Source organism: Tetranychus urticae, chromosome 3 (assembly GCF_039701765.1).
Source record: "Tetranychus urticae isolate SD_2017Ah chromosome 3, NJAU_TeUrti_SD_1.0, whole genome shotgun sequence".
Classification (NCBI taxonomy): domain Eukaryota; kingdom Metazoa; phylum Arthropoda; class Arachnida; order Trombidiformes; family Tetranychidae; genus Tetranychus; species Tetranychus urticae.
The window spans coordinates 20,636,923-20,660,081 of NC_142960.1; the positions used below are offsets into that span (position 1 = coordinate 20,636,923).

Below are 23,159 nucleotides of genomic sequence, written 5' to 3' on the forward strand. Positions count from 1 at the left end.
TTTAAGGGAATGCAACTGTTAATAATCAATGATTTTGATATTGATTTGGAGAGACAATCATAGGTTGATGAGCAAACCCGTAATTACTAATTCTTGCGATGAAATTTCCATCTTTTCATGTTTCATCTTTTGAGTTGTCTATCATTTGGAAACCAATATAAATGAAATTCAATCATCAATTGGCATTTTACCTTTGAAGATGAATTCCGAGATTGGTGAAATAACCAGGGAAACCTGAAGATGGAGAGTTTAAAAAAACAAAAAAAAACAACAAATCTGGTCAAACAATCAAACAATATCAATTTCGAGTTTTCAATTCAATTTTGTTTCTCGTTTCAAGTGATTGTAAATACTGTTATAATGCTATCAAAATGATTCAGTTTTGATAATATCTTTAGATTCAATGATTAAAGATTTTACGTCAATTGTGACCATTTAAAGCGAGCTACTTTAGCAAGTATTGAAGGATGGATTTGGTGTAATTACTTGCAGTTAAACATTACACTTTATATTGTATAAGAAATGCTATTGATGTTGTTTTTGTCAGTTAAAAGGTGGATTAATGAACAAGGTTGAATAATCGAGGTTCAAGATGGTGAGAGACATGATATTGGCTGATATTGAATCTTGCTTCGTGTAATGGGTAGACTTACCTCAGCGAATGATGCAAATGATATCGAGATTCAACCTGAATCATTTATATTTCAAATCCGTAAAAATAGCCTCTGATAACTGGAACAATGACAGGGAGAAAAGGTTAGGAAACCTGTTCAATGTTATTGAATCTAATTGGATAAATTCAGATGACAACGTTTCTTACCTTTTACCAATGATAATTGGAGTAAATTACAAATACAATCAATTGAAGGACAACCTCTCAAGTATGTTTACAATTACCTTTACAGTAGTTAACAGGGAATCCAAGAAAACAGGAAAAAATGTTTTCTAAAAAATTGTATAAGTAAGTGTTTCATCAGGGAATAGAGATCAGGGAATCTGAAATTTATTTCCTATTCTGTGACTCTACACACTGAGATATACTTTGATGAGAGAGGAAACAGATTGACCAGAGGTAAAGATGATCTCCAGAAATGTTTGTTTTCCAGTTTTAATAGTCAAACCAATTTATCATGAATATGTCTTTGAAAGGATGAAGACTGTAATGATTTGAAATGTTCATAACAGCCATTTACACTTACACTGGTTTCATTTGTTTTGATACGTTACCATTTATTAATACCCAAGTCTAAAAAACTGGTTTTCTGGTTAAACTCTTTGGGTTAAAAAGCATTTAAATTTTCAACCAAAGTGGTGAAACATTTTTATTGTACAGACAAATTGAAAAACTTGATACTCAAACAATTTAGCAACAATTGAGGTTGAAATAAAGGTAACCACAAAGGATGATAAAACCTTATTAATGATAAACGTATTCAATATCAAATTGAATTTATATATTGATAAATTGTGAAACTATTATTAACAATCGATGTAATAATATCATTATTGTTAATGATAATCACTTGTTGATCATCGCTACCAAGGTTAACCCAAACTATCAACTTGATAAAATGTTAAATTGAATGTCAGTTTGAATAAGGTTTCCCACAAAACGGTCACAATTAACTTGATCAATGCAAGTAGTAAAAAGGTGAACCCAAAATTTAATAATAGTAAGCTATTAAACAATCAAAGATTGACCATGATTTTCATGCAATTCATTGAACAAATGAGTAGCCTTTCCAATTAACATACGATACCTGATTGTAACCTTTTTTTTCTGGTTCTATGGTTAACAATTGAAAACAATGGAAAGGCAATTTACTCATGGAAACAAAGCATAAACTCTAATCGATTGATTGAAGTTATCAATCTAACTCTAATAGAATTGACCTTTCCAAAATCAATGGTTGGATTAAATTAAGAAATCAAATTATAAGTTAATTTCCTTGATTATTAAGCAAAGCAAACCCAATTGGTTGGTAAACATTGGTTGTGCTTAAACAAATACAGGATTATTATCTGGTAATACAGATTGGCTTTCCAACTATCCACAACGAGGTAATCATTTACCAAACAATTAGACGATCGACCATTATCATCATCACAATTAATATCAATTGATTGTTGAATGTAACAACCTAACCCAATTCATCTTGGCTTTAACCTGTTCCAGTAACATTGTAATGCGATACAAAATACATGTCAACCCAAAACTAATCAGGCCTAATAATGTTTACTCATTATGATAATTTCTGGTCATCATTTTTCATTTGATTATCTGATTCAGTTTCAAGTCTATTTTCTCAACTAATAGACACATAAATAATATCAATAACCAATAGGATAAAATAAACAATTAACACAGCAAACAGTTTAAATGAAGATTCATTATCAAACATTTGAGTTGCCCTGACATGGCATGGTTATTGGTTTATTATTCAAGAATCTTCCTAAAATCAATGATACCAGGTTGATGATTTTGTCTGCAAATGTAATTAATTGTTGAAATATTTATTACAAATGATATCTATAATGATAAAATAACATCAATGTAACGTAAGCATGTAACAGTTTGAAAACAGCAAGGCCTAGCAAACCTTGTACGTAATCAATTTAAAACAAATTGTGGAGGATGTTTGTGATTGAAATATGTATTGTATACAATAGAAGGTAAAAATTATTAAAATTTCTTGCTTGATATACTGATATACATTGATTCATCAATAGAATCAAAGGAATCCTTGTAAATTGTTTGAAATTATTTGGGTTACCAACGGTTATTGTGATGTATGCCATGGAAATCTTGTCAAATCAAACTGACAGTTTTACCTTATAAGACTGGTATTGTTATTTATGTAATGACATTGGCCATTCCTTTATTGTAATCCTAATTCAGAAGCTATTGTAATAAAGTTGAAATAGCCTTACACTTACGTGGATTATAACGCGATAGTCTTTTAGGCTGAATCGCCTCTGGCTTTTTTATCCAACAGTGCATTATTTGTTGTTCATTTATAGAGCAAGCAATGATTACTTTGAATATTCAGCTGTCAGGATTAATAATAGGTTGAAAGATGAATATTTGATTAAATTAACGAGAAAAAATCAACCCAAAAATATTACTTTGTTGAAAAAAAACTGTAAGGATGTTATTAGTTTACTGTGTTATCCAGTTAGCTGTTCAAGTTGAAGTTTTACTTTTACTTTTCCATCAACAGAATGTTATATTTAATTATCTTTTCTTATAACACTAGATACGAACTGAATTAAAATTTAATAATTAATTTAATTATTTGTTTCTTGTGTTTTAAGATGGAAGTCTAATTTAACCGCTTTTTTGCTCGTTTTTTAGCACCAATGCTTTCAAAGATCATACACGAACACTCAGCTGATGTCATGCTTAAGTACTGTTAATATTTGTTTCGTCTCAAGTATTGAAGCTTTTGAGTTAATTGTTAAAGTTTAATATTATCATTTTAAGTTTATTCAATAATTAAACAGATTTATTGCGTAGCTCTCTACAACTTTAATTGCATTGACTATATTAATACTTAAAGTGGGTATAATATATGAGCTAACCTAATGAATTGATTAACCTTATTTATTTATCTATATTTTTTTGTGTGTGTACTTAGTTTAGCTTGCCATTGGTGAATTTATTAACCCCGTTATCCTGTGCTATCATAATAATCACACTCCGATATAATACCAAGTTTGGCTTACGGAAGGAAATTTGATCTGATTCGGAAGTGGCTTCATCTTAAAGAGATGCAAATAAGTGAAATGAATCCAGTAATTCGATATTTTTCAAGATTGGAATATTGCTCTTTTGTTTTGAGTTGTTGCTGCTAAATTAATCATCCTAAAAGGGTATTCTCATGTGGATCGTGGTAACTGTCGACTGATTTAAGAGGGTAAACCAGAGAGTTTCAAAGTGTCTGGATGGCAATAACAGTACTCTGTGCATCTATTAGCTGTATACAACTGGTCGACTTTATACAATTGCATCTTATGATTGAAAAAAATTCAAATTGCCTTTTCAACGTTTTTAGTTGAATTTTACTATTATTATGTAAGTCTATTATCCTTATGATGATACCGTTTGCATCTCTTATAAAAGCTAGTAACCAAAACCAAAATCTGGCATAATATCAAGATATGATTGTGATCAGTACCAGATTTGAATTTTTACCCTGTTCTGATTTAATATATTTTTTTCATTTTGTTGTCCTTTTTAGACTCACCATACTTTGGATAGCTCGAGATAAAATGGATAAAATCAATAAAATGGATGGAAATAAATTTGGGATAAAAAAACATCGATATTATCATATTAAGGAGACAAACCATTTTAAATCAACTCTTGTCCACGCAGGAAAACAACATCAAATTATAATTACATTATAAATTGATATAATCATTATCTCATTGTTACATTACGGATGTTTTGATCACTCAAAGACTAATTGTTAGACTTAATGAGTAAACAAGCGTTCAAGTTAAATAACTTGTTGTTCAAGTCTAAAGCGTAATTACTAGTTAAAATAAGTGTAACAGTGAAATTGGCAGAGTAGATGACAAGACATGGAAGTGAAAGTAAAGATGGAAACGGAAAAAAATCCGGAGATTGCACCTTATTTTACATTGGCTTATCCTCATCATTATATTCCCATAATCATGATCAAGTTCAACAGATGAGTTCAAATATCTTATTAACTCAAGTTCATTACCCTTGCACAGCCATACACAATCATAAACTGTCATTTTGTTGACAAATATAAACTTGACATGAATGACGGTGATGGTGATATAATAAATTGGGCAACATTAATTTTGACCATTCGAGTAAATCCATTGAACCAGCAGAAATTTGCTTCCCTTTTTCAGGTCCAGCAACATATCAAGATCATGTCAATGGCTAATTGAATCATTAATTTGGCTATTTTCTTACAAACAACTTAATTCTCCTTTTATTACCTCAGTATTTAATTGTAGTAATATCATTTTTTACTTTTACCAGAAAAAAATATCCCGCAGTATCTCATCTCTTAGGGTCAACCTCTTTGACTTTCTGGTATCACATTTGGTCAATTTAAGATTCAATTGACAATTTCAATTCCAAATATTGCCTTGAATAACCTTTTGATTGGCAATTTTTTCATCAAAATTATTGTTCATCAAACCCTTCCGACTAAACCTTACTCAAATGATTGCCATTTATTGAATTATTGATCCTTAAATTTTGTTTATTATCGTTATGATTTACAAATTGAAAAGCATATTATAACAAAAACTCCGAGTAACTGTTGAATGTTACATTATTTTTACAAGATTGTCTTGTTTAATCAACTGTTATACACCATTGATAGTCTCTTCAATGATTAACTATTACATGAGATATCACTTTATTGCTAACTAGTTTAGTGGGCCTTTAAATCATTAAATTCATCATTAGATTATCGATTGTATTGGAAGTTTAAACAAAAAGTTTACTTTGAACAAAAGGTGAACCAAATAGACGATAAAAATAAAGTATTATATGATCAAGTAAAATAAAAATTTGAATCAACAAGAAATCATGAAGAGGAAACAAATAAATTACAGCTTATTACAATAAAGACCAGAGTTGATTAAGTTTATGATAATCAAAAGTTCCCATAGGAATGCGTGAACATAAATACATATTAATACATATTCATTGGCAATTTTGTTACATCGTTTTCAATTGACACTGAATCAAATAAATTCGGTCTGATTTTTTTGGTTTGTTACATTATTGGATTTCAATTCAATTGGTGCTTAATCAATATGTTGACAGTTGACTGAAATTTGTAATTTAAAAGCACAATTCAATGTTGTTACGGACAAAAAATTGGCATCATAATAAATAAAGCAGTGACAAATCGAGAGATTTGGTTATTTGTTTTGGTTGGTTGTTTAATGAAAATTGGCTTAATAAATTAAATAATTAGTAAGTTCTCACCGGAGAATCACAACCTTCCGGTTGATGTTGTTGATGTGGGGAATCGTGGTTATGATGATTATCATCTTTATAATACTTTTTCATGAATTGGGAGAGATAATTTTTCGTCTCTGCTCGAAATCTTTGAGACGTTAAATACAATATGATTGGGTTGAGGCAGGAATTTGTAAAGGACAAGATGTAACCAACAATACGCCAAACATGCCAAAAGGCTTGATTGCTGTTGGTTCCATCGGGATTCCAATAAAACCAGAGCAGGTAAACATGATTAGGAAAGAAACAGATTGCAAAGGCAACCACAAAAAAAATCACAATTCGCCTTCTGAATCGATGCCGACGAGTTAACGGGTCACTTGTGGTTAACTTGAATCCACTTTGAAGCCTAGAACCTTCAGGATTGGCCAGACTTGAATTGGTTTTGGAGTAATGGTGTAGTTTCAGGCTTATAAGTGTATAACAAAAACAGATAACAGTGAGAGGAATCAAATAGAGGATGAGAAATTTGACCGAGATTACAATTTTTGGATACCAAGTGCCAAGATGAACTGGAAAGGGATAGCAAACTTGGATAATTTTACCGTCTGTCAGGTCAAGGTTCAATATAAAGGCATTAATGGCTGGAAGTCCAATGATTGCGGACACAATCCAAATTCCTGTTACAATGTTACCATAGCGAAGAGATAACAGTTTAACATGGAAAGGTGTTGGACCAATTGGTGGTGGGTGACGACGGTTACCCGTAGTAGGCCGTGAGTAATTTATCAGGTTAGAGCGTGGAGAGAGAGCAAAGGTTGCCTTGTATCGATCATAGGACATAACTGTTAGAGTGAAAACGGTCACCGAAACGGAAACATCACGTATAAATTCACTTAGCTTGCAAACTGTTTCTCCGTAAGGCCATGATTCAAAGGTGTAAATGGTGGCCGCAAAAGGTAACGATCCTAGGATTACAATGAGATCACCCAGCGACAGGTTAAGGATAAACAAATAGGATGGAGAGCGGTAAAGGCGTTCACGGAAAATGATTAATATGGTTAAACCGTTGCTTATTGAACCGATTAAAAATATGAAAGCAAAAATGATAGGAACCATATAGGTTTCAACTCGTTGTTCATAGGGTTTATAGTTGATTGATCCATCTTGGGAACTTAAATTGTTGTTGTTGTTGTTTTTATAAAAATTATTAATATCATTATTATTGTATTCGTTGTTGCTGGTATAAACATTATTCTGGTTACTATTACTTTTACTGGAGATCGTTGGTGGCGTTAAAAATGATGGTGAAAGGGATGGCGGTAAATTTAACGGTGAACTTGATGATTGGTAATTTGGGTCCACAGATTGTTGCTGTTGATTGTGATGATGGTTAACATTTTCAGATGAAAGTGCTGTCATAATACACATAATAAACATTATCAACAAAATCATTATACAATTAGTTTGATGTTTGTACTTTCAATTGTCAACTTTTGGTAGCTTTTTTTGTCTCAAGCTAAGAGTTTAGCCAGTGACAGTAATGATCCGTTTGCTTGTTTAATTATCCAATGAATGTGAACAAGTGTTGTTAATTTAACCATGTAATTAACCATAAAATTGTAACTTAAAATGAACATCATTTTATTCACTACTAATTGGAGTCTTGATTGGAGTCTCTGGCTGACATTCATTAGACACAAAACCAAAACTTTAGATGTTGCTGTTGAACCTTTCCAATGATAACTGAAGTTGAAACCAAGGAGTTGATAGAGCCAAAAAACAGGATAATACTGAGCAAGCTTGAACTCACCAAGTGAAACCTGAGTGACAGAAGAATGGAAACAATTAGTAAATATTATTACAGAACAAAATGAAGACAAATTGTAAATAGTAAAAAATTGATTATGATATCAAACAACAGACTGAGAAAAAACAAATAAGTTAAAACTGGTGAGTTGTAATGAAAAAGGTTAGTTATTCTGGTTAATCCTTGGAGCTTTATAAGAAATTGAAAGATATAATTGTGTGTAAATCAACCCAAAAACATGGAAAATATTTAAATTGTTGCAACATTTTACAATCAATCTCCTTGGATTTACAATTGATCTGCTAAGCTATTCAATTCCTAATAATCTTTTTCTTGTTGCTTCAACAAAATTCCAGTCTCAAGACTTTGAACTTTTCCCTCTTCAATTTGAGCCATTTAACCTGGTTCCATTCATACTGAATTATTATGTCAACTGTTTGCATGAAAATGAATAACGTTGACAACTCAAGATTCAAGTTACTCAAGTTGAAATGCACTTGTTAAATAATTGTAACATGAGAGACGGAAAAAGAAACAAATGAATTTTTCATTAAAAGTAATAACTTTCTAATTCTGCTCTCAAATCATTTGAAATATTGAAAAAAAGTGAAACATTTATGGTTCATAAATTTTTTGTAACAATTTTTTCTTCTCTTTGAACCCAAAATACCCAAAAATTGACAGTTGATGTCTATTTTGCTTTGTTTTTCCTGAGCTTTTCCGTATATAAGTAGCTAAACATGGATGACATTAAATAATCATTGTAAATTGTTACCATTTGTTGAAAAATTTGCTACATTTCACTGTTGCTTTTATACGAATGGAAATCTAGCAAAAAATTGAGGCTTAAAGTACATTTCTGTATATTATTTATGTTTCCTTGATGTCTTTTGATTTCAGTGTTTCAATTATTAATCTCAATGTAACTGTTAATGTAATTCAACTAATCAATACATTAATACACTCTAAGTGGTTACAATTAATGACTGTAGAGCATTTACAATTGATTAACGAGACATTATTGTAATTTTATTATCAATGCAGGTCAATAAATTTTAAGCTTTATTTTCCGCTGAATGTTCACAATGAAAGTTAATTTAAGTCCAAAAATATGAAGATAATTACTGAATAAAAATGGTTGTCTTGCAGATAATTATCACTCAAGAAGCATAAATCGGCAAATAATCTATAAACTGTTTGAAACAGCAATTTATTTCAAACCACTTGATTAAAATTAAAGGTTAACTGCGTAGCGACAACATCTATCTATGAATTTAATCATAATGATACTTTTGTCATGAAACCAACCTTATTAACTTCAATTGTTTATGCTTGCTAGAAAAATATGACTCCATTAAAATGTGTTCATTTAAATTCAGTTACAAGATTCATTCTAATAACAATATTGTTTTCCATATTCAGCCAATCATTTGATTGTAAACCAGCAAATGTAAGTAATGTAAGTATCATAGTTAACAATCAGTCTCATCAAAGATGACTTTAATTTTGTCATTGCTACTTCAATTTTGTTCAACCATTAGCCTGTGACAGGGGAAACCTCGGAACAAGGAAACATCAGTCAACCTATTGACCCAGCAATAACTAATGATAAACCTTCAAGCAACAACGATACCAAAAGTCTAGGAAACATCAGTCAACCAATGGACGATGACACCAGACCTGAAGATTACTTAATTAACACACCTGACTGTCCTTCGGATGTTTGTATTCAAATGGTCCCACCAAAAACTACTGAAAAACCTTCAAGAAACAACGATACCAACGGTCTAGCTCGTAAGCGTCAAGTCCTAGATCTTCCAACTAACGGTATGTTTGACTAATTTCAGCATATTAAGCCTTAAATATTAACTGTTGATTCATTTTAAATTAATTTCAGATGATTTTGGTGACAATGCAAATGATGATAAATCTTATGGAAAGGATGGACCCATTTCGCCTGAAAATTTGTTGTTTTCTTTACAAGATTATAAAATTGTGATGGAACCAACGGTAGAGAAGGTTAATGATTTAGATTACAAAGTAACTTTGAATGTGAATGTAAGGCGAAAATCAGATGATCGAAAAGTTATGGAATTGCCTTCAATGGAAATGTATCCAAATAATGAAAATGCGCTCGTTCCTAATTCATCAATAGTTGAGAGTTTAAAGAAAGAGTTGAATGGTACACTTTCAAAATTCGATAGCTCTTTTGAAAACAATAACCGAGATACATCAGACAATTCTACCAACTCTGCCCCAACCGATTTAAGTGTAAATCTTAAAGAAGGTAAAGAAGGTAAAGGTGATCTAACCCCTGATTCATCAAGTCAGAAAAATGAAACCACCGATGCTGTATCTTCACCATCATCGAGTACCAGTGAAAGCAAGAGTTACAGGGAGAATAACACTTTCGTTGCAACATCATCTACAACAATGGAACCTCTAACAACCGCAGAACGAAGTTTGACACCGTTACCGCCAAATGAATTCGATAAGAGACAAGAAAACTCAACAACTCAGCCTGAAACTACCACTACATCAAAGCTTGAGATTACAACGATTACAACTTCTAAACCGATTGATAAAATTTCAGCTTCAACTTTATCTAGTCAAGTTGAGTCGAGTGAAACATCTCATGTTTCATCAAATGCTTTCACTGCATCAACTGAAGTGCCCAGAGCTGTTGAAAGTCGAACTATTTCGTCAACTTCAAATCCAATTCAAACCTCCAGTAGTTCATCAATGCAACCAAAGATGAGCGAAATTGAACTAAACCATTTAAAAAGCTTGTCTGACAAACAAAATTACAAACCAATAAAGCCGATACCAGAAACACCATGGATTCCAGCATATGAAGTAAAGCCAATTGGTACCAATAAACAGGACACTGATAATCATATTGAATACCGATTTACTCAGCACGAAGAAGAATTCAATAACAGACGAAATATTCCAAGTAACCAACCTAAACTTCAACCTCAACCTCGACCTCAGCTTCAACCTCAACCTCAACCTAAACTTCAGCCTCAACCTCAGCCTCAACCTCAGCCTCAACCTCAGCCCCAGCCTCAGCCTCAACCTAGACCTGCACCTCGTTTGCCCCCTAAATCACGATATGAACCTGGTATGGATATGCGCTCATATAATGATCGTCAACCACAAGTAGTTAAATATGATCCTTATGTACCAAGGAATCCTAGCGTACCATTGAAAGATCTACGAGCAAATGCACCTAACAACAGGAATGAACCTTATGCAGTTGAAGAAATTGTTCATTTTGAAGGGCCAATGCAGCGGTTAAATACTCGCCAACAAAAGCCGTCGCCAGAACTTTTTGTACGCATTATTCGCCATTATTTTGAGAATGCTCTAAGTCCTGCTGAAACGATATACACAACTAAGCATAAGTCACCAATAATTGCTCCAGGACAGCCTGTTTATCAAAGATCACCAGCTTCATTGAGTTACCAAAATTCAAAGCCATGACCACCAAATGTTGTCCTGTAACTATTGAGTAAATCAATAAAGAAAAATGGTAAAAGTAAACTTAATAGCAATCGTAATAACAAACATTCATTTCATAAAAATTGCATTTTGATTAAGAGCTAAAACCTTTCAATTGCTTAAAATGACAGTTTAAAATTTCAATCAATAACATTGATCAGTCCAACAAGGGAATTGAAAATGAACAAAAAATATGTTCAACTGATGGTTAACTAAGTGATAGCTAATTCAATTGCCAGTTAACCATCTAACAATTACCCATAAAAATAATCAAGATTTAGTTTGCCATAATAAAATTGGTTAAAATTTGAGCTCAACGATTTTTAATGAACACATTAAAATTCATCAACTTGGACAACAAATTAACATTCAAACCAATCAAACTTATTTCTTCTATCAAAGATTGCCGTTACAAATGTCTGTGATCAGTATGAATTTTCATTTCCTATACAATATATAACATTATCACAATATTTAGGATCAACAAGCGGATTCTCCGATCATGATTGATCCCTGTAAAGTCTTCTTTACTGTGTATTAAACAACATATCCACATCGAAAATACCCAAATTCCTAATGAAAAATCATCGCCAGAATAAGATAAAATAAAAATTTTTCCATTAATTAAAAAACCTTTCTTTAAGTAAAAACTTCGTTTAAGTTGGGTAGTTGATGCTTTTGATGGTTATATGGGTCGAAAGTTGGGTCTATTAGTGCAATAAAAAAATCCTTTTGATCGAAAGTCTTCGACGAAATTGGGTTCAAAGTTACTTCAATCTCCTTTTGTACATTCAAGGCACCAGATTTTTTTGTCAAACTCTTTACTTGTTACTCAAGAGACAAAGTTTTACATATAATCCTAATCTAACAATAAACCACCAACCTTAATAACCAAAATAGTTTCCGTCTTTTAGAAATGTTATTGAATATGGATTCTGTAATTTCCCAAAGCCTTTATTTTCATGAATCTCTCAGAATCTGAATTCTGAGATTAGGTTTCACATTTTTCGTTGTTATTGTTGAATCAATGTTTTTGCAACAAACATTAGTTTTGTGCAATTTTTTCTTCTTTTTGTCTGCTTTCCGTTTGGCCACAATTTTGACCTAAAAATTTGATACATTGACTTTTATACATTGTGTGTATGGATCATCCATAATGGATGTATAAATTGAGTTGGATTAAGCTTTTCTTGCTCAAAGTAAAAAGACTAAAAATACATCCATTATAATCTCTTTTCTCAACGGTAAATGTTATATAAGCTATTGGTGGAAATTAATAACCTTTCAATTATTAGTTTCCAATTATAATTCAATTGATTCAGCTAAGAGTTGGAAATCAAAATACAACACTTACAAAGGATGAAAGACTACGTTCGATAACCTTATAACAAATTTGGTTTAATTTAATCAAATTAAAACCATTACTGTTAAGTCACTGGTAAAAATTTGGTGCTTATCGGAAGAGGATTAAGAATCAAGTTACAGTGACTACAAAACCAATTTGTATTCATGATAAACATGATTATTATAAATATTAATCATCTTAAGACTAAATCGATATTCAAATGAAAACCTCTCAACGAGTAAACCCATTTTTCATCAATTTATACTAATTTCATCTCATCTCTAAGCTAATTCAATATCAATCTAAAAATAAAACTGAAATTTATAAGATTTTAAGATTTGTGTCTAGACTGAAATGTTTCAAAAATTGATCTTCTTTGAATTTACATCAATTGATAGATTGCTCTTGATTGCATGGTAATTGATAAATCAGTTTATATGATGTCCAGTTCAGATGTTGGTTGAAGACGGAAAAAAAACTGGAAGAAAATAAAATTTTAGTTGAAAAATTATAAATATTGTGATAGAATGCAAAATATGCTGAAAATATACTATTTTAAGTGAATTGTATTGATATTAAAAAGCTTACCATTGAAAAAAGTGAAGGAATTGAAAGCTTTTAACAAAATCCTAAGCCAGTTGAATATCACAGGCTATAGTCAGGGTGACAGGTTTGAAAGCTAACTGTATTCACATGTGAAATTTTGAACAATTAGGAGGAAAAAAATTATTAACTAGGTCAGCCGTGAAGCGGCGTAGTCTGAGCGAGCGTGCAGAGAAATAAGGGGACTGAATTCTGAGGGTTTAAAAATTTGATTAGTCCGCATGCATAATGGCAATATAACATAAAATTCCGAATAAAAAATACAAAAGTATTTGTAAATTTGAATAATTTTTATTGATAATTACAAAAATTAAAACAAAATAACTTGACCATTTCAATATAGCAATTATTCAGATTCAAACTAATTTTTAAAAAGTCATTTTGAATGACAATAATCAAACAAACTTTCTGAGAAATTCACTCCTTGAAGGCATCATTTTACACTTCGAAATATTATCAATCCTATTTTTCTCAAATGAATGAAGTAGCATCAAACCTTGCAATGTTTTCACTCGACTAAGTGCCACATAAGAAAGCCCTAACATCATTTCTTTATCTCCAATATCTACTACTGCTTTATCAAGGGTAAGGCCTTGAGACTTATGAGTCGTTATAGCATGTGCAACAATTAAAGGGAATTGAGTGCGTGTAAGAGAAATTTCACCATCTTTCCACTGTCTTTTAAGTGGAACAATTGGCACACATCTGTTGCTATAGTGTGGACCGTTGTAATTTTCAAATTCTACCATAACAACTACCGGTAATGAAGGTGGTCTATCTCCTTCTTTGTATCTTATTTGACGAACCATGCCTAATGCCCCATTTACAAGACCAACTTCAGTCCATAAATTGGACCTCAACATTACTTTACAACCAACTGAAAGATATAATTCATTAGCTAGACCATGTACTTGATCTTCTTTAGCTCTTGCCCCCTGGGGTGCATTATGCATAGCTAAGATTCTAGCCACAGGATTACCTGTTTGTCTAAGGTGGTTTTCATTATGATTTTTAACCATATTTTTCTTTGGAAAAATGTTAATTGCTTCGTTGAATGATCTAACAACATCAGGGTTCAAAATTGATGCCCTTCTAGACATCAATAGTGAATACGACGTATCTGAGATTCTACCCATTGCTATTTCATCTAATAATACTCGAAAATCTCTTTGATCATCACCCGCTTGTCTGTGACATGTTGTAAGTAAAAAATAACGTTGAATAGAGTCAGCAATGAGTTTACCCATTGAACCCAGACTATATTCTGACTCATCGTACCATGGGTAATCTTGCACTGGAGGCAATTGCTGCATATCTCCAAAAAAGTAGACGATGTAACCACCAAAAGGTTCATCAACAGAACCTGAACCTTCTTGTAGCCTTATAGATATTTTTTCTAACAATCTTAGTCCTATCATAGACATCTCATCGAAAATTAGAACTTTGACGTTTTGCATCTTAAGTTGAAACTTTCTCAGAGACTCGCCCTGAAGACGCTTGTGTTGTTTTTCAATGCCTATATTAAGATAGGAATGTATTGTTTTCCCATTTATGTTTATTGCAGCAACTCCTGTTGGAGCTAAAATGGCCACCGAATCTTGTCCTACACCCAACTTAAACTCATTTGCGATTTGTTCGATAATGAAGCTTTTGCCACTACCCGCTTTACCTTGAACCATTATGCGTTTCACTCTCAACCTTGCGTTTTGATTCAAACCTCTTATTTGTCTTCTGCAAAGCTGAATAATCTTCAACTGATCTGCAGAAAAGGATGTCACTCGATTCACAGAACGTGAAGCAGTGTGAAAATTTTGCTTCTCAGTTTCTAACCAGGAATCAATTGCGTTTTTCTCAGCCTCAGAAACAGAATTCTCTTCCCAGTTGAACTCTTCATCTATTTCTCTGGTACCTAAAGACCTAATTTCATGCTCAACTGGAGCTGCTCGAGAGATTGCTTGAGCTGGGTCTCGTTGTTCACGCAAAGGATCTATTGGAATTTCTTCTTCAAATAGATCATCTGGCAATGGGAAATCTAATCTCATATCAGGTGGGACTTCTGTTGGGAGATTTTCACATACACTTAACCATGGTGTATTTCCTGAAACATTCTCTATCAATGTTTCAGGATTACCTCTCCATGGTAAAAAGGCAGTAGCGAGTAATTTGTGGTACTTCTCACTATCGTTAACAGTTGTTCCCAGTTTCAATCTTGGGAAAATACGAACAATTGCTCTTTTCGAGCGCATAGTATAAGCACCTGACGAGTATCTGACTTCTCCTGCAAAATTATATAGAGAAAGTCCAGAAAAATTAGTTGGTCTATCGATATAACGTTGAATAATAGCCGCATTCTGATTGTCAGAATGCAGTAAATTTACCCAAGAATCATCTCTGATAACTAAATTTACGACTTGTCTTGATGAGTGGTAAAGTGGCCAGCTCATCATTAAATGGCAGCATTCTTGAGCTGAAAAATCTCTCTCAGCAGTTGAAGCTATCAAAAGTTTACTTATCAAAGATTTGGCCATGGTGGAATCAGCAGAGTTAGCGACTAAATCTCTTAGTGTTCTCTTGTGCACTACAGAAGCTTGTTCACATTTAGTTGCGTATCTAGCAATATAATTGAGTACAGCTTCTTTTGAAGTGATGGGAGAAAAATCTGTATTTCCTCTCCATAATTGAGTAATAAATGGATTATATCGTGCCATCTTATCATCATTTCTTCTTGGCTGAAATTGCCAGTTTCCGTTTTCTTTCACAAGAAGGTTGTTATTACAAACAGGCTTAGGAAAGCCATAGCGACATTTCAACACTCCTGTTCGCTTTTCTTTCCTTAGGCAATGGCGTCCACAGCGCGTATGCCTCTGCAAACAATTCAAAAGATCATTGAGATCTGTTTCTTCAGACATTTTATTCGTAAATGTATATCTAGATGGGTGATTACTCCCAGCCTGTGTTTGCGAATCGAAGTTCCATGCGGAACAGAAATTCGCAAACCACTGGGCAATTCTATCACGACTTCCTTCACTGATATCATCCAACTTGCTTACATCAGGTGCTCCATCAATCCACAGCACACCGTGGATATGAGGACTGCCCCTCCACTGCCATTCATATCTATACCATAGATCATTAACTGGGTAAATTTTTTTCAACACTTTATCAATAAATGTTTCAGCACGCCGCCTAAAAAACCATGAAGTTATCAATGGATTTTTATGCATAAGCTCAATCCTCTCTCTTTCAGATAAAAGATTTGAATCATTATCCGGAGATAAGAGTCTGAATAGATCAGGCCAGTGATAATCAGCAGCCGATAAAGTAAAGAAGATTGTAGGTGTACCTATTTGTTGTACCATATCAAGTAATTCACCGCAACGCTGACTCCAAAAACTCTGTGATGCTCTAAGCTTACCAACATTGAACATAACTTTTGATAACAAATTCGGATTCTCTTCTAACATAACTCTTAAATCCTCTGCATTTACGTTAGCAAAAGCATTACGCTGGATGAATAAATTACCCTGTTTTAATGCTTGCCATCGCATGATAGAGTCGAAAGCTACAAAACGAAAACGTGGGTGGCGTGCAAATCTTCCATCATGATATCGCATTAAATACTGAAAGTATAGTAAATAATCAATTTTTTTAGCTCTAGGTTGTCGTAAAGCTGCTGTACCTTTAGGAAAAAGTGTAGGAAAAGCCTGCGTGAGATAACCATCAGTTGTAAACTCACTTATAGGCATATTTTGCATCAACGGCCATTCTAAATCTGAACCTAATGCAGCAGAAATAGCAGCTGCTTGATCTAACTGAGGGATGCTCGGATAATTGCACTCATAAATGATATTATCTAGGTCTTCTTGTTCAGGCTGTTCTTCTTGAGAACATTCAAGTACAGGGACATTGATGTCTCCATCAATTGGAAGGCTATTTAAGACATCTTCATCAATTATTATGTCATGATAATATTGATGATTATGCTTTAAATACAACAATGCATTTCTGATTTTTCCGCTCCTTACTCTTAAATTGGCAACACCACTTGGAGTTGTTCGAGAAATTATAGCAATTGCTTGGGAAAAGGATGGATCTATTGGTAATTTACTATATAAATTGACAATATCTTGTTTAAAGTGAATGACGTGACCTGAGTAAGACATTTGCTGTCCTCTAATACGATAAAAGCATACCACTGGATGGATCTTTGCTATTAGCATTTCTTCGATGGGAGTCAAATCTTGCAATACTTCTGGAATGGGACCAGGGTCCATTTCATTACCGCTTGTGAATAGCCCTTCAGAACGTTTATTCGTACACAAACGACAGGAGTTTTCTGATCCGCCTTCATGAGTTATACGTTTCAAGAAGAGATCAGGAAACTTCTGACAGCATGTAGTGCATGAATTCCATCTGATCTCAGACATTATTCTATCGAATTTCAATGCAGTATCTATCCAAGAATTTGGATAAGAGTCTATGGCAGAACTCATCCCAATATGTCTATTTAAATAAACGGGTTCGGTTACAGGAGAATATACTTGCGTATCAGAGTCACTATTATAAGGATGCGAGGGTAAAAGAGGTGAATACACTTGCGTTTCACAATCACTGTTATAAGGGTGATGTTCAAAAGCAGGTGGATTCCCAACTATGACTGGCCCAGCGTGAGATGGACCAGCCACCTGACTGGAAGAGATATGATAATTGCGTGGAGGTCTAAAACTTTCTTCACTTTCAGATGATGAAGAATATTGGATAGGATTGATAATATTAGGAGAGTTTGAACGCTCCTCCAATGCATCCTCTGCATGAGGAATTGTTGGATTATTTCTATTACGATTCACGAAACGTCGTGTTTTGGCAGACTGTCTTTTAACTCGCATATCTTAGTTGAATAATACTGAATAATTGCAATTGAAATGGTTTACAGTGAGATTGTTTATAAAACGTATATTTCTACCTTGGGGCTTGTGAAGTCTTAGATTATGCCTATCTGGCTCCTCAACTTTGTGTGTTCCTTGTGAGCTTTGTCAATACCAGTTTGAACTCTCGTGGGCTTTTGACTATAGAATTTGTTGCAATTCGCTTTTAATATAAGTACGTAGTTACTGAAACAAAAGAAAAAAAGACGTTAAAAAGTGTAAATTCAAAAATTTTCAAAATTTGGGAAAAATTGGTTTTTTACTTACATTTTCAAAATGTTTGATTTTTATGTTGTTTTTATCGCTTAAATAGCTTTAATATGATGTAGAGTCACTGTTTTACACGTTAAAAAGAAGTAGTAAGTTGAAATAAAAAAGTTGAAAAAAGTCACAAAGTAATAGGTTTTCACCTCACAGACCAAAATCTTTTGGTTTTAAAGTTGTTTAAAGCAATGAAATATGCTTAAATAAGTGCGTAGTTACTGAAACAAAAGAAAAAAAGACGTTAAAAAGTGTAAATTCAAAAATTTTCAAAATTTGGGAAAAATTGGTTTTTTACTTACATTTTCAAAATGTTTGATTTTTATGTTGTTTTTATCGCTTAAATAGCTTTAATATGATGTAGAGTCACTGTTTTACACGTTAAAAAGAAGTAGTAAGTTGAAATAAAAAAGTTGAAAAAAGTCACAAAGTAATAGGTTTTCACCTCACAGACCAAAATCTTTTGGTTTTAAAGTTGTTTAAAGCAATGAAATATGCTTAAATAAGTACGTAGTTACTGAAACAAAAGAAAAAAAGACGTTAAAAAGTGTAAATTCAAAAATTTTCAAAATTTGGGAAAAATTGGTTTTTTACTTACATTTTCAAAATGTTTGATTTTTATGTTGTTTTTATCGCTTAAATAGCTTTAATATGATGTAGAGTCACTGTTTTACACGTTAAAAAGAAGTAGTAAGTTGAAATAAAAAAGTTGAAAAAAGTCACAAAGTAATAGGTTTTCACCTCACAGACCAAAATCTTTTGGTTTTAAAGTTGTTTAAAGCAATGAAATATGCTTAAATAAGTACGTAGTTACTGAAACAAAAGAAAAAAAGACGTTAAAAAGTGTAAATTCAAAAATTTTCAAAATTTGGGAAAAATTGGTTTTTTACTTACATTTTCAAAATGTTTGATTTTTATGTTGTTTTTATCGCTTAAATAGCTTTAATATGATGTAGAGTCACTGTTTTACACGTTAAAAAGAAGTAGTAAGTTGAAATAAAAAAGTTGAAAAAAGTCACAAAGTAATAGGTTTTCACCTCACAGACCAAAATCTTTTGGTTTTAAAGTTGTTTAAAGCAATGAAATATGCTTAAATAAGTACGTAGTTACTGAAACAAAAGAAAAAAAGACGTTAAAAAGTGTAAATTCAAAAATTTTCAAAATTTGGGAAAAATTGGTTTTTTACTTACATTTTCAAAATGTTTGATTTTTATGTTGTTTTTATCGCTTAAATAGCTTTAATATGATGTAGAGTCACTGTTTTACACGTTAAAAAGAAGTAGTAAGTTGAAATAAAAAAGTTGAAAAAAGTCACAAAGTAATAGGTTTTCACCTCACAGACCAAAATCTTTTGGTTTTAAAGTTGTTTAAAGCAATGAAATATGCTTAAATAAGTACGTAGTTACTGAAACAAAAGAAAAAAAGACGTTAAAAAGTGTAAATTCAAAAATTTTCAAAATTTGGGAAAAATTGGTTTTTTACTTACATTTTCAAAATGTTTGATTTTTATGTTGTTTTTATCGCTTAAATAGCTTTAATATGATGTAGAGTCACTGTTTTACACGTTAAAAAGAAGTAGTAAGTTGAAATAAAAAAGTTGAAAAAAGTCACAAAGTAATAGGTTTTCACCTCACAGACCAAAATCTTTTGGTTTTAAAGTTGTTTAAAGCAATGAAATATGCTTAAATAAGTACGTAGTTACTGAAACAAAAGAAAAAAAGACGTTAAAAAGTGTAAATTCAAAAATTTTCAAAATTTGGGAAAAATTGGTTTTTTACTTACATTTTCAAAATGTTTGATTTTTATGTTGTTTTTATCGCTTAAATAGCTTTAATATGATGTAGAGTCACTGTTTTACACGTTAAAAAGAAGTAGTAAGTTGAAATAAAAAAGTTGAAAAAAGTCACAAAGTAATAGGTTTTCACCTCACAGACCAAAATCTTTTGGTTTTAAAGTTGTTTAAAGCAATGAAATATGCTTAAATAAGTACGTAGTTACTGAAACAAAAGAAAAAAAGACGTTAAAAAGTGTAAATTCAAAAATTTTCAAAATTTGGGAAAAATTGGTTTTTTACTTACATTTTCAAAATGTTTGATTTTTATGTTGTTTTTATCGCTTAAATAGCTTTAATATGATGTAGAGTCACTGTTTTACACGTTAAAAAGAAGTAGTAAGTTGAAATAAAAAAGTTGAAAAAAGTCACAAAGTAATAGGTTTTCACCTCACAGACCAAAATCTTTTGGTTTTAAAGTTGTTTAAAGCAATGAAATATGCTTAAATAAGTACGTAGTTACTGAAACAAAAGAAAAAAAGACGTTAAAAAGTGTAAATTCAAAAATTTTCAAAATTTGGGAAAAATTGGTTTTTTACTTACATTTTCAAAATGTTTGATTTTTATGTTGTTTTTATCGCTTAAATAGCTTTAATATGATGTAGAGTCACTGTTTTGCACGTTTAAAAGAAGTAGTAAGTTGAAATAAAAAAGTTGAAAAAAGTCACAAAGTAATAGGTTTTACGTGTTTTCTCGAAAACGTGGGCATACAAACCGATTTCTTTAACAAGTTTTCATAATAAATTTAAGAGCTCTTTCAGAAAATGACTCGGACAAAAATGTAGAATCAAGTGTTACAGACTTCCGTGAAAATGGCCTTTTATTCAGTTGTTCCGGAACCGGATATTTTAAATCCGGAAATTCAGTTTTGCAAAAGCTGAAAACCATGCTTTGAATGTACAGTAGAAGTACGCAAGTCACCGACGCGATTTTACGCACTCTATGATGATTCTTGTGAAAAACCCTTTTTAGCTTATAAAAGCTTTTGCTTATTTTTTTTCTTCATAAAAAGCCTTTCAGAAATTCTTCATAGTAGTATGATAATGTTGTGTAAGTTTGAATACAGTGGGTGCAATGGTTGCTGTGATAATGTTTAAAATAGGTGAAATTTTGGTAGTATAGGGAGGGAAATTTTAAGTCTTTGCTTCGCTCAGACTAATAAATGTCAATATCGTAATAAAGAGTTACTTACATTATATCAACTGGTGTCAATTTCCTATTCTTATTGTAATCAGTCGGTGTAAATAATATGTAATAATATTGATCTATTCATGGAAAGGATAAAGGAGAGATAAATAAATGAATAAGTAACATGGTAATTTCAGTTGATGGCGAGTGAAGCCTGTAAGTTGGTATCAAGTTAGACAACATCAGAGGTTATATGCAGAAATTGTGTTGAAATTATGGTTAAATTATAAATTGTTTTGCTGTTTCAAGATCAATTACATATCCACCTACTTGATTTTATCATCATTTCATCAGCATTTCATTTAATTATCATTTCTTAAGGCTATTGGATTGAGTTAATCACAGTAATCCACGTGAGCCTGATGAGATTAGTGATGAAGAAAGCGAAAGAATAACATTGAATTGAATCTAAATCATGATAATTATTAAGTTACCCAACGACCAGCAAGTAAAATTGCTAGGAGACATTGGATTTGCCTTATCCATGTAAATATTAATCATAACCATCCATGTTACCTGCACATTAGCATCATATTAAAGTGATATTAGCAAACATTCAGATCTGTTGCTATCTTGAAGGCTTGTATTATATTTCAATTTAATAATGGTTATTAAGATGATTACTTTTAACCTCTTCCATGATTAGTATCTTGTATCAAGGTACCAATTTACTGTTACTCAAACCATTCGTGGCTACCTTATCATGAGTTATCATACATACGTTTTTAGGCGAAGATAATGAGCTTTTTTGAAATTAAATTTTTCTAAATGTTCCTTTGATTCCAATATTCAGAGCAAGGTTTTGCAATGCCAAAAGCCTGGAAAGATGATGATAGTGTTGGGCTTATTGGAAGGTTTGTTGTCCTCTGATTAGTTAAATACCTTGTATTAATACATTAACTCCATTATGGTTGTGGTTTATAAATAAATTGAAGGTTGAAGGTTATCATGAAGTTGGATTGAAAATGCTGAGGATTGATTGAAAAGAGTGAGGATTACTTGGAGTGAGAAATCACTTGAGATCAAGTTTGGTCATAAAGTTGTTGACATATGTACGATTGAATAGAGTTACAGGAAATCAAATTCGTTTCCATGATTCGATTATTTTTAGATTGATCCATAATAGTTGAACACTTTACAATCATGTAAATTGAAGTGAATCGAGCAATACCATGTTCTCATTTTGAGTCAAATTTATTCAACTAGCCTACACATACAGTTGAGTTGAAAGGAAGTGCAAGAACCTGATTTAATGAAAGAAGACATTGAAATTAACAATTCTTGTTTAATTTTCTCTGAATAAATAAAGTTAACTTACCTTGTCTGAAGTGATGATTAGATTGAATAACCTTTATAGTTTTGGTTATTGACTCTCAACACTATGTCAAGGTGATTGATATTACCGACAATTTGGTTGAAGCATTTGTCAGCTTCACCAAAGATAATGTCATTAACACCCTCTGAAAGTTAAATTAGATTGACTTGTCCAAATTGACAAAGTAATGACCAGTAACTCTGGAAAATTATGGTTCAGGCAATACATAAATTGAGGTCGTTGGCAGCATCTATAAATGAAATTCATAATTATCAAAGATTGGACATTTGACTTGAAAATTTTATCAAACAAATCGAGGAAACAGCATAACAATTAAAAATTAAACATTTATGTTTAACATTTATATTGTAGCTAGTGTGACTTTTATACATCCAGTTGGAAGAGAACCATTACAATA

At 31.9% G+C, this 23,159-nt stretch overlaps 3 protein-coding genes and 3 long non-coding RNA genes across 7 annotated transcripts; 2 read left to right on the forward strand and 4 right to left on the reverse strand.

Annotated features, from left to right (window-relative positions):
• LOC112539128 (uncharacterized) lies at window positions 1-963 on the reverse strand. The gene is made up of 3 exons (XR_003082728.2): window positions 821-963; window positions 654-732; window positions 1-234 (listed from the first exon to the last, which is right to left on the reverse strand). It is a non-coding gene; the product is annotated as an uncharacterized LOC112539128 (long non-coding RNA).
• A 2,448-nt stretch (window positions 964-3,411) lies between these two features.
• LOC149093587 (uncharacterized) lies at window positions 3,412-5,204 on the forward strand. Its single transcript, XR_016200003.1, has 3 exons — window positions 3,412-3,559; window positions 3,639-4,075; window positions 4,242-5,204. It is a non-coding gene; the product is annotated as an uncharacterized LOC149093587 (long non-coding RNA).
• Window positions 5,205-5,376: 172 nt separating this feature from the next.
• On the reverse strand, window positions 5,377-7,692 carry LOC107364719 (neuropeptide CCHamide-1 receptor). Its single transcript, XM_015932156.3, has one exon. The coding sequence runs from the start codon at window positions 7,412-7,414 to the stop codon at window positions 5,972-5,974; it is 1,443 nt and encodes a 480-aa protein (XP_015787642.1). The 5' UTR covers window positions 7,415-7,692; the 3' UTR covers window positions 5,377-5,971.
• A 1,400-nt stretch (window positions 7,693-9,092) lies between these two features.
• On the forward strand, window positions 9,093-11,320 carry LOC107364707 (uncharacterized). 2 transcript variants are annotated; one of them, XM_015932137.3, is made up of 3 exons: window positions 9,093-9,228; window positions 9,311-9,596; window positions 9,667-11,320. In XM_015932137.3, the coding sequence occupies exons 1-3, from the start codon at window positions 9,115-9,117 to the stop codon at window positions 11,253-11,255; spliced, it is 1,989 nt and encodes a 662-aa protein (XP_015787623.2). In that variant the 5' UTR covers window positions 9,093-9,114; the 3' UTR covers window positions 11,256-11,320. The 2 variants fall into 2 exon arrangements, with proteins under 2 accessions (XP_015787623.2, XP_089125616.1); XM_089269490.1 differs by having other exon boundaries at window positions 9,093-9,219.
• A 1,712-nt stretch (window positions 11,321-13,032) lies between these two features.
• LOC107371064 (uncharacterized) lies at window positions 13,033-22,444 on the reverse strand. Its single transcript, XR_016200004.1, has 5 exons — window positions 22,309-22,444; window positions 22,148-22,244; window positions 21,431-21,503; window positions 13,207-13,301; window positions 13,033-13,096 (listed from the first exon to the last, which is right to left on the reverse strand). It is a non-coding gene; the product is annotated as an uncharacterized LOC107371064 (long non-coding RNA).
• Window positions 13,617-18,107, reverse strand: LOC149093588 (uncharacterized). Its single transcript, XM_089268707.1, has one exon. The coding sequence runs from the start codon at window positions 18,105-18,107 to the stop codon at window positions 13,617-13,619; it is 4,491 nt and encodes a 1,496-aa protein (XP_089124833.1).
• Window positions 22,445-23,159: the final 715 nt, after the last annotated feature.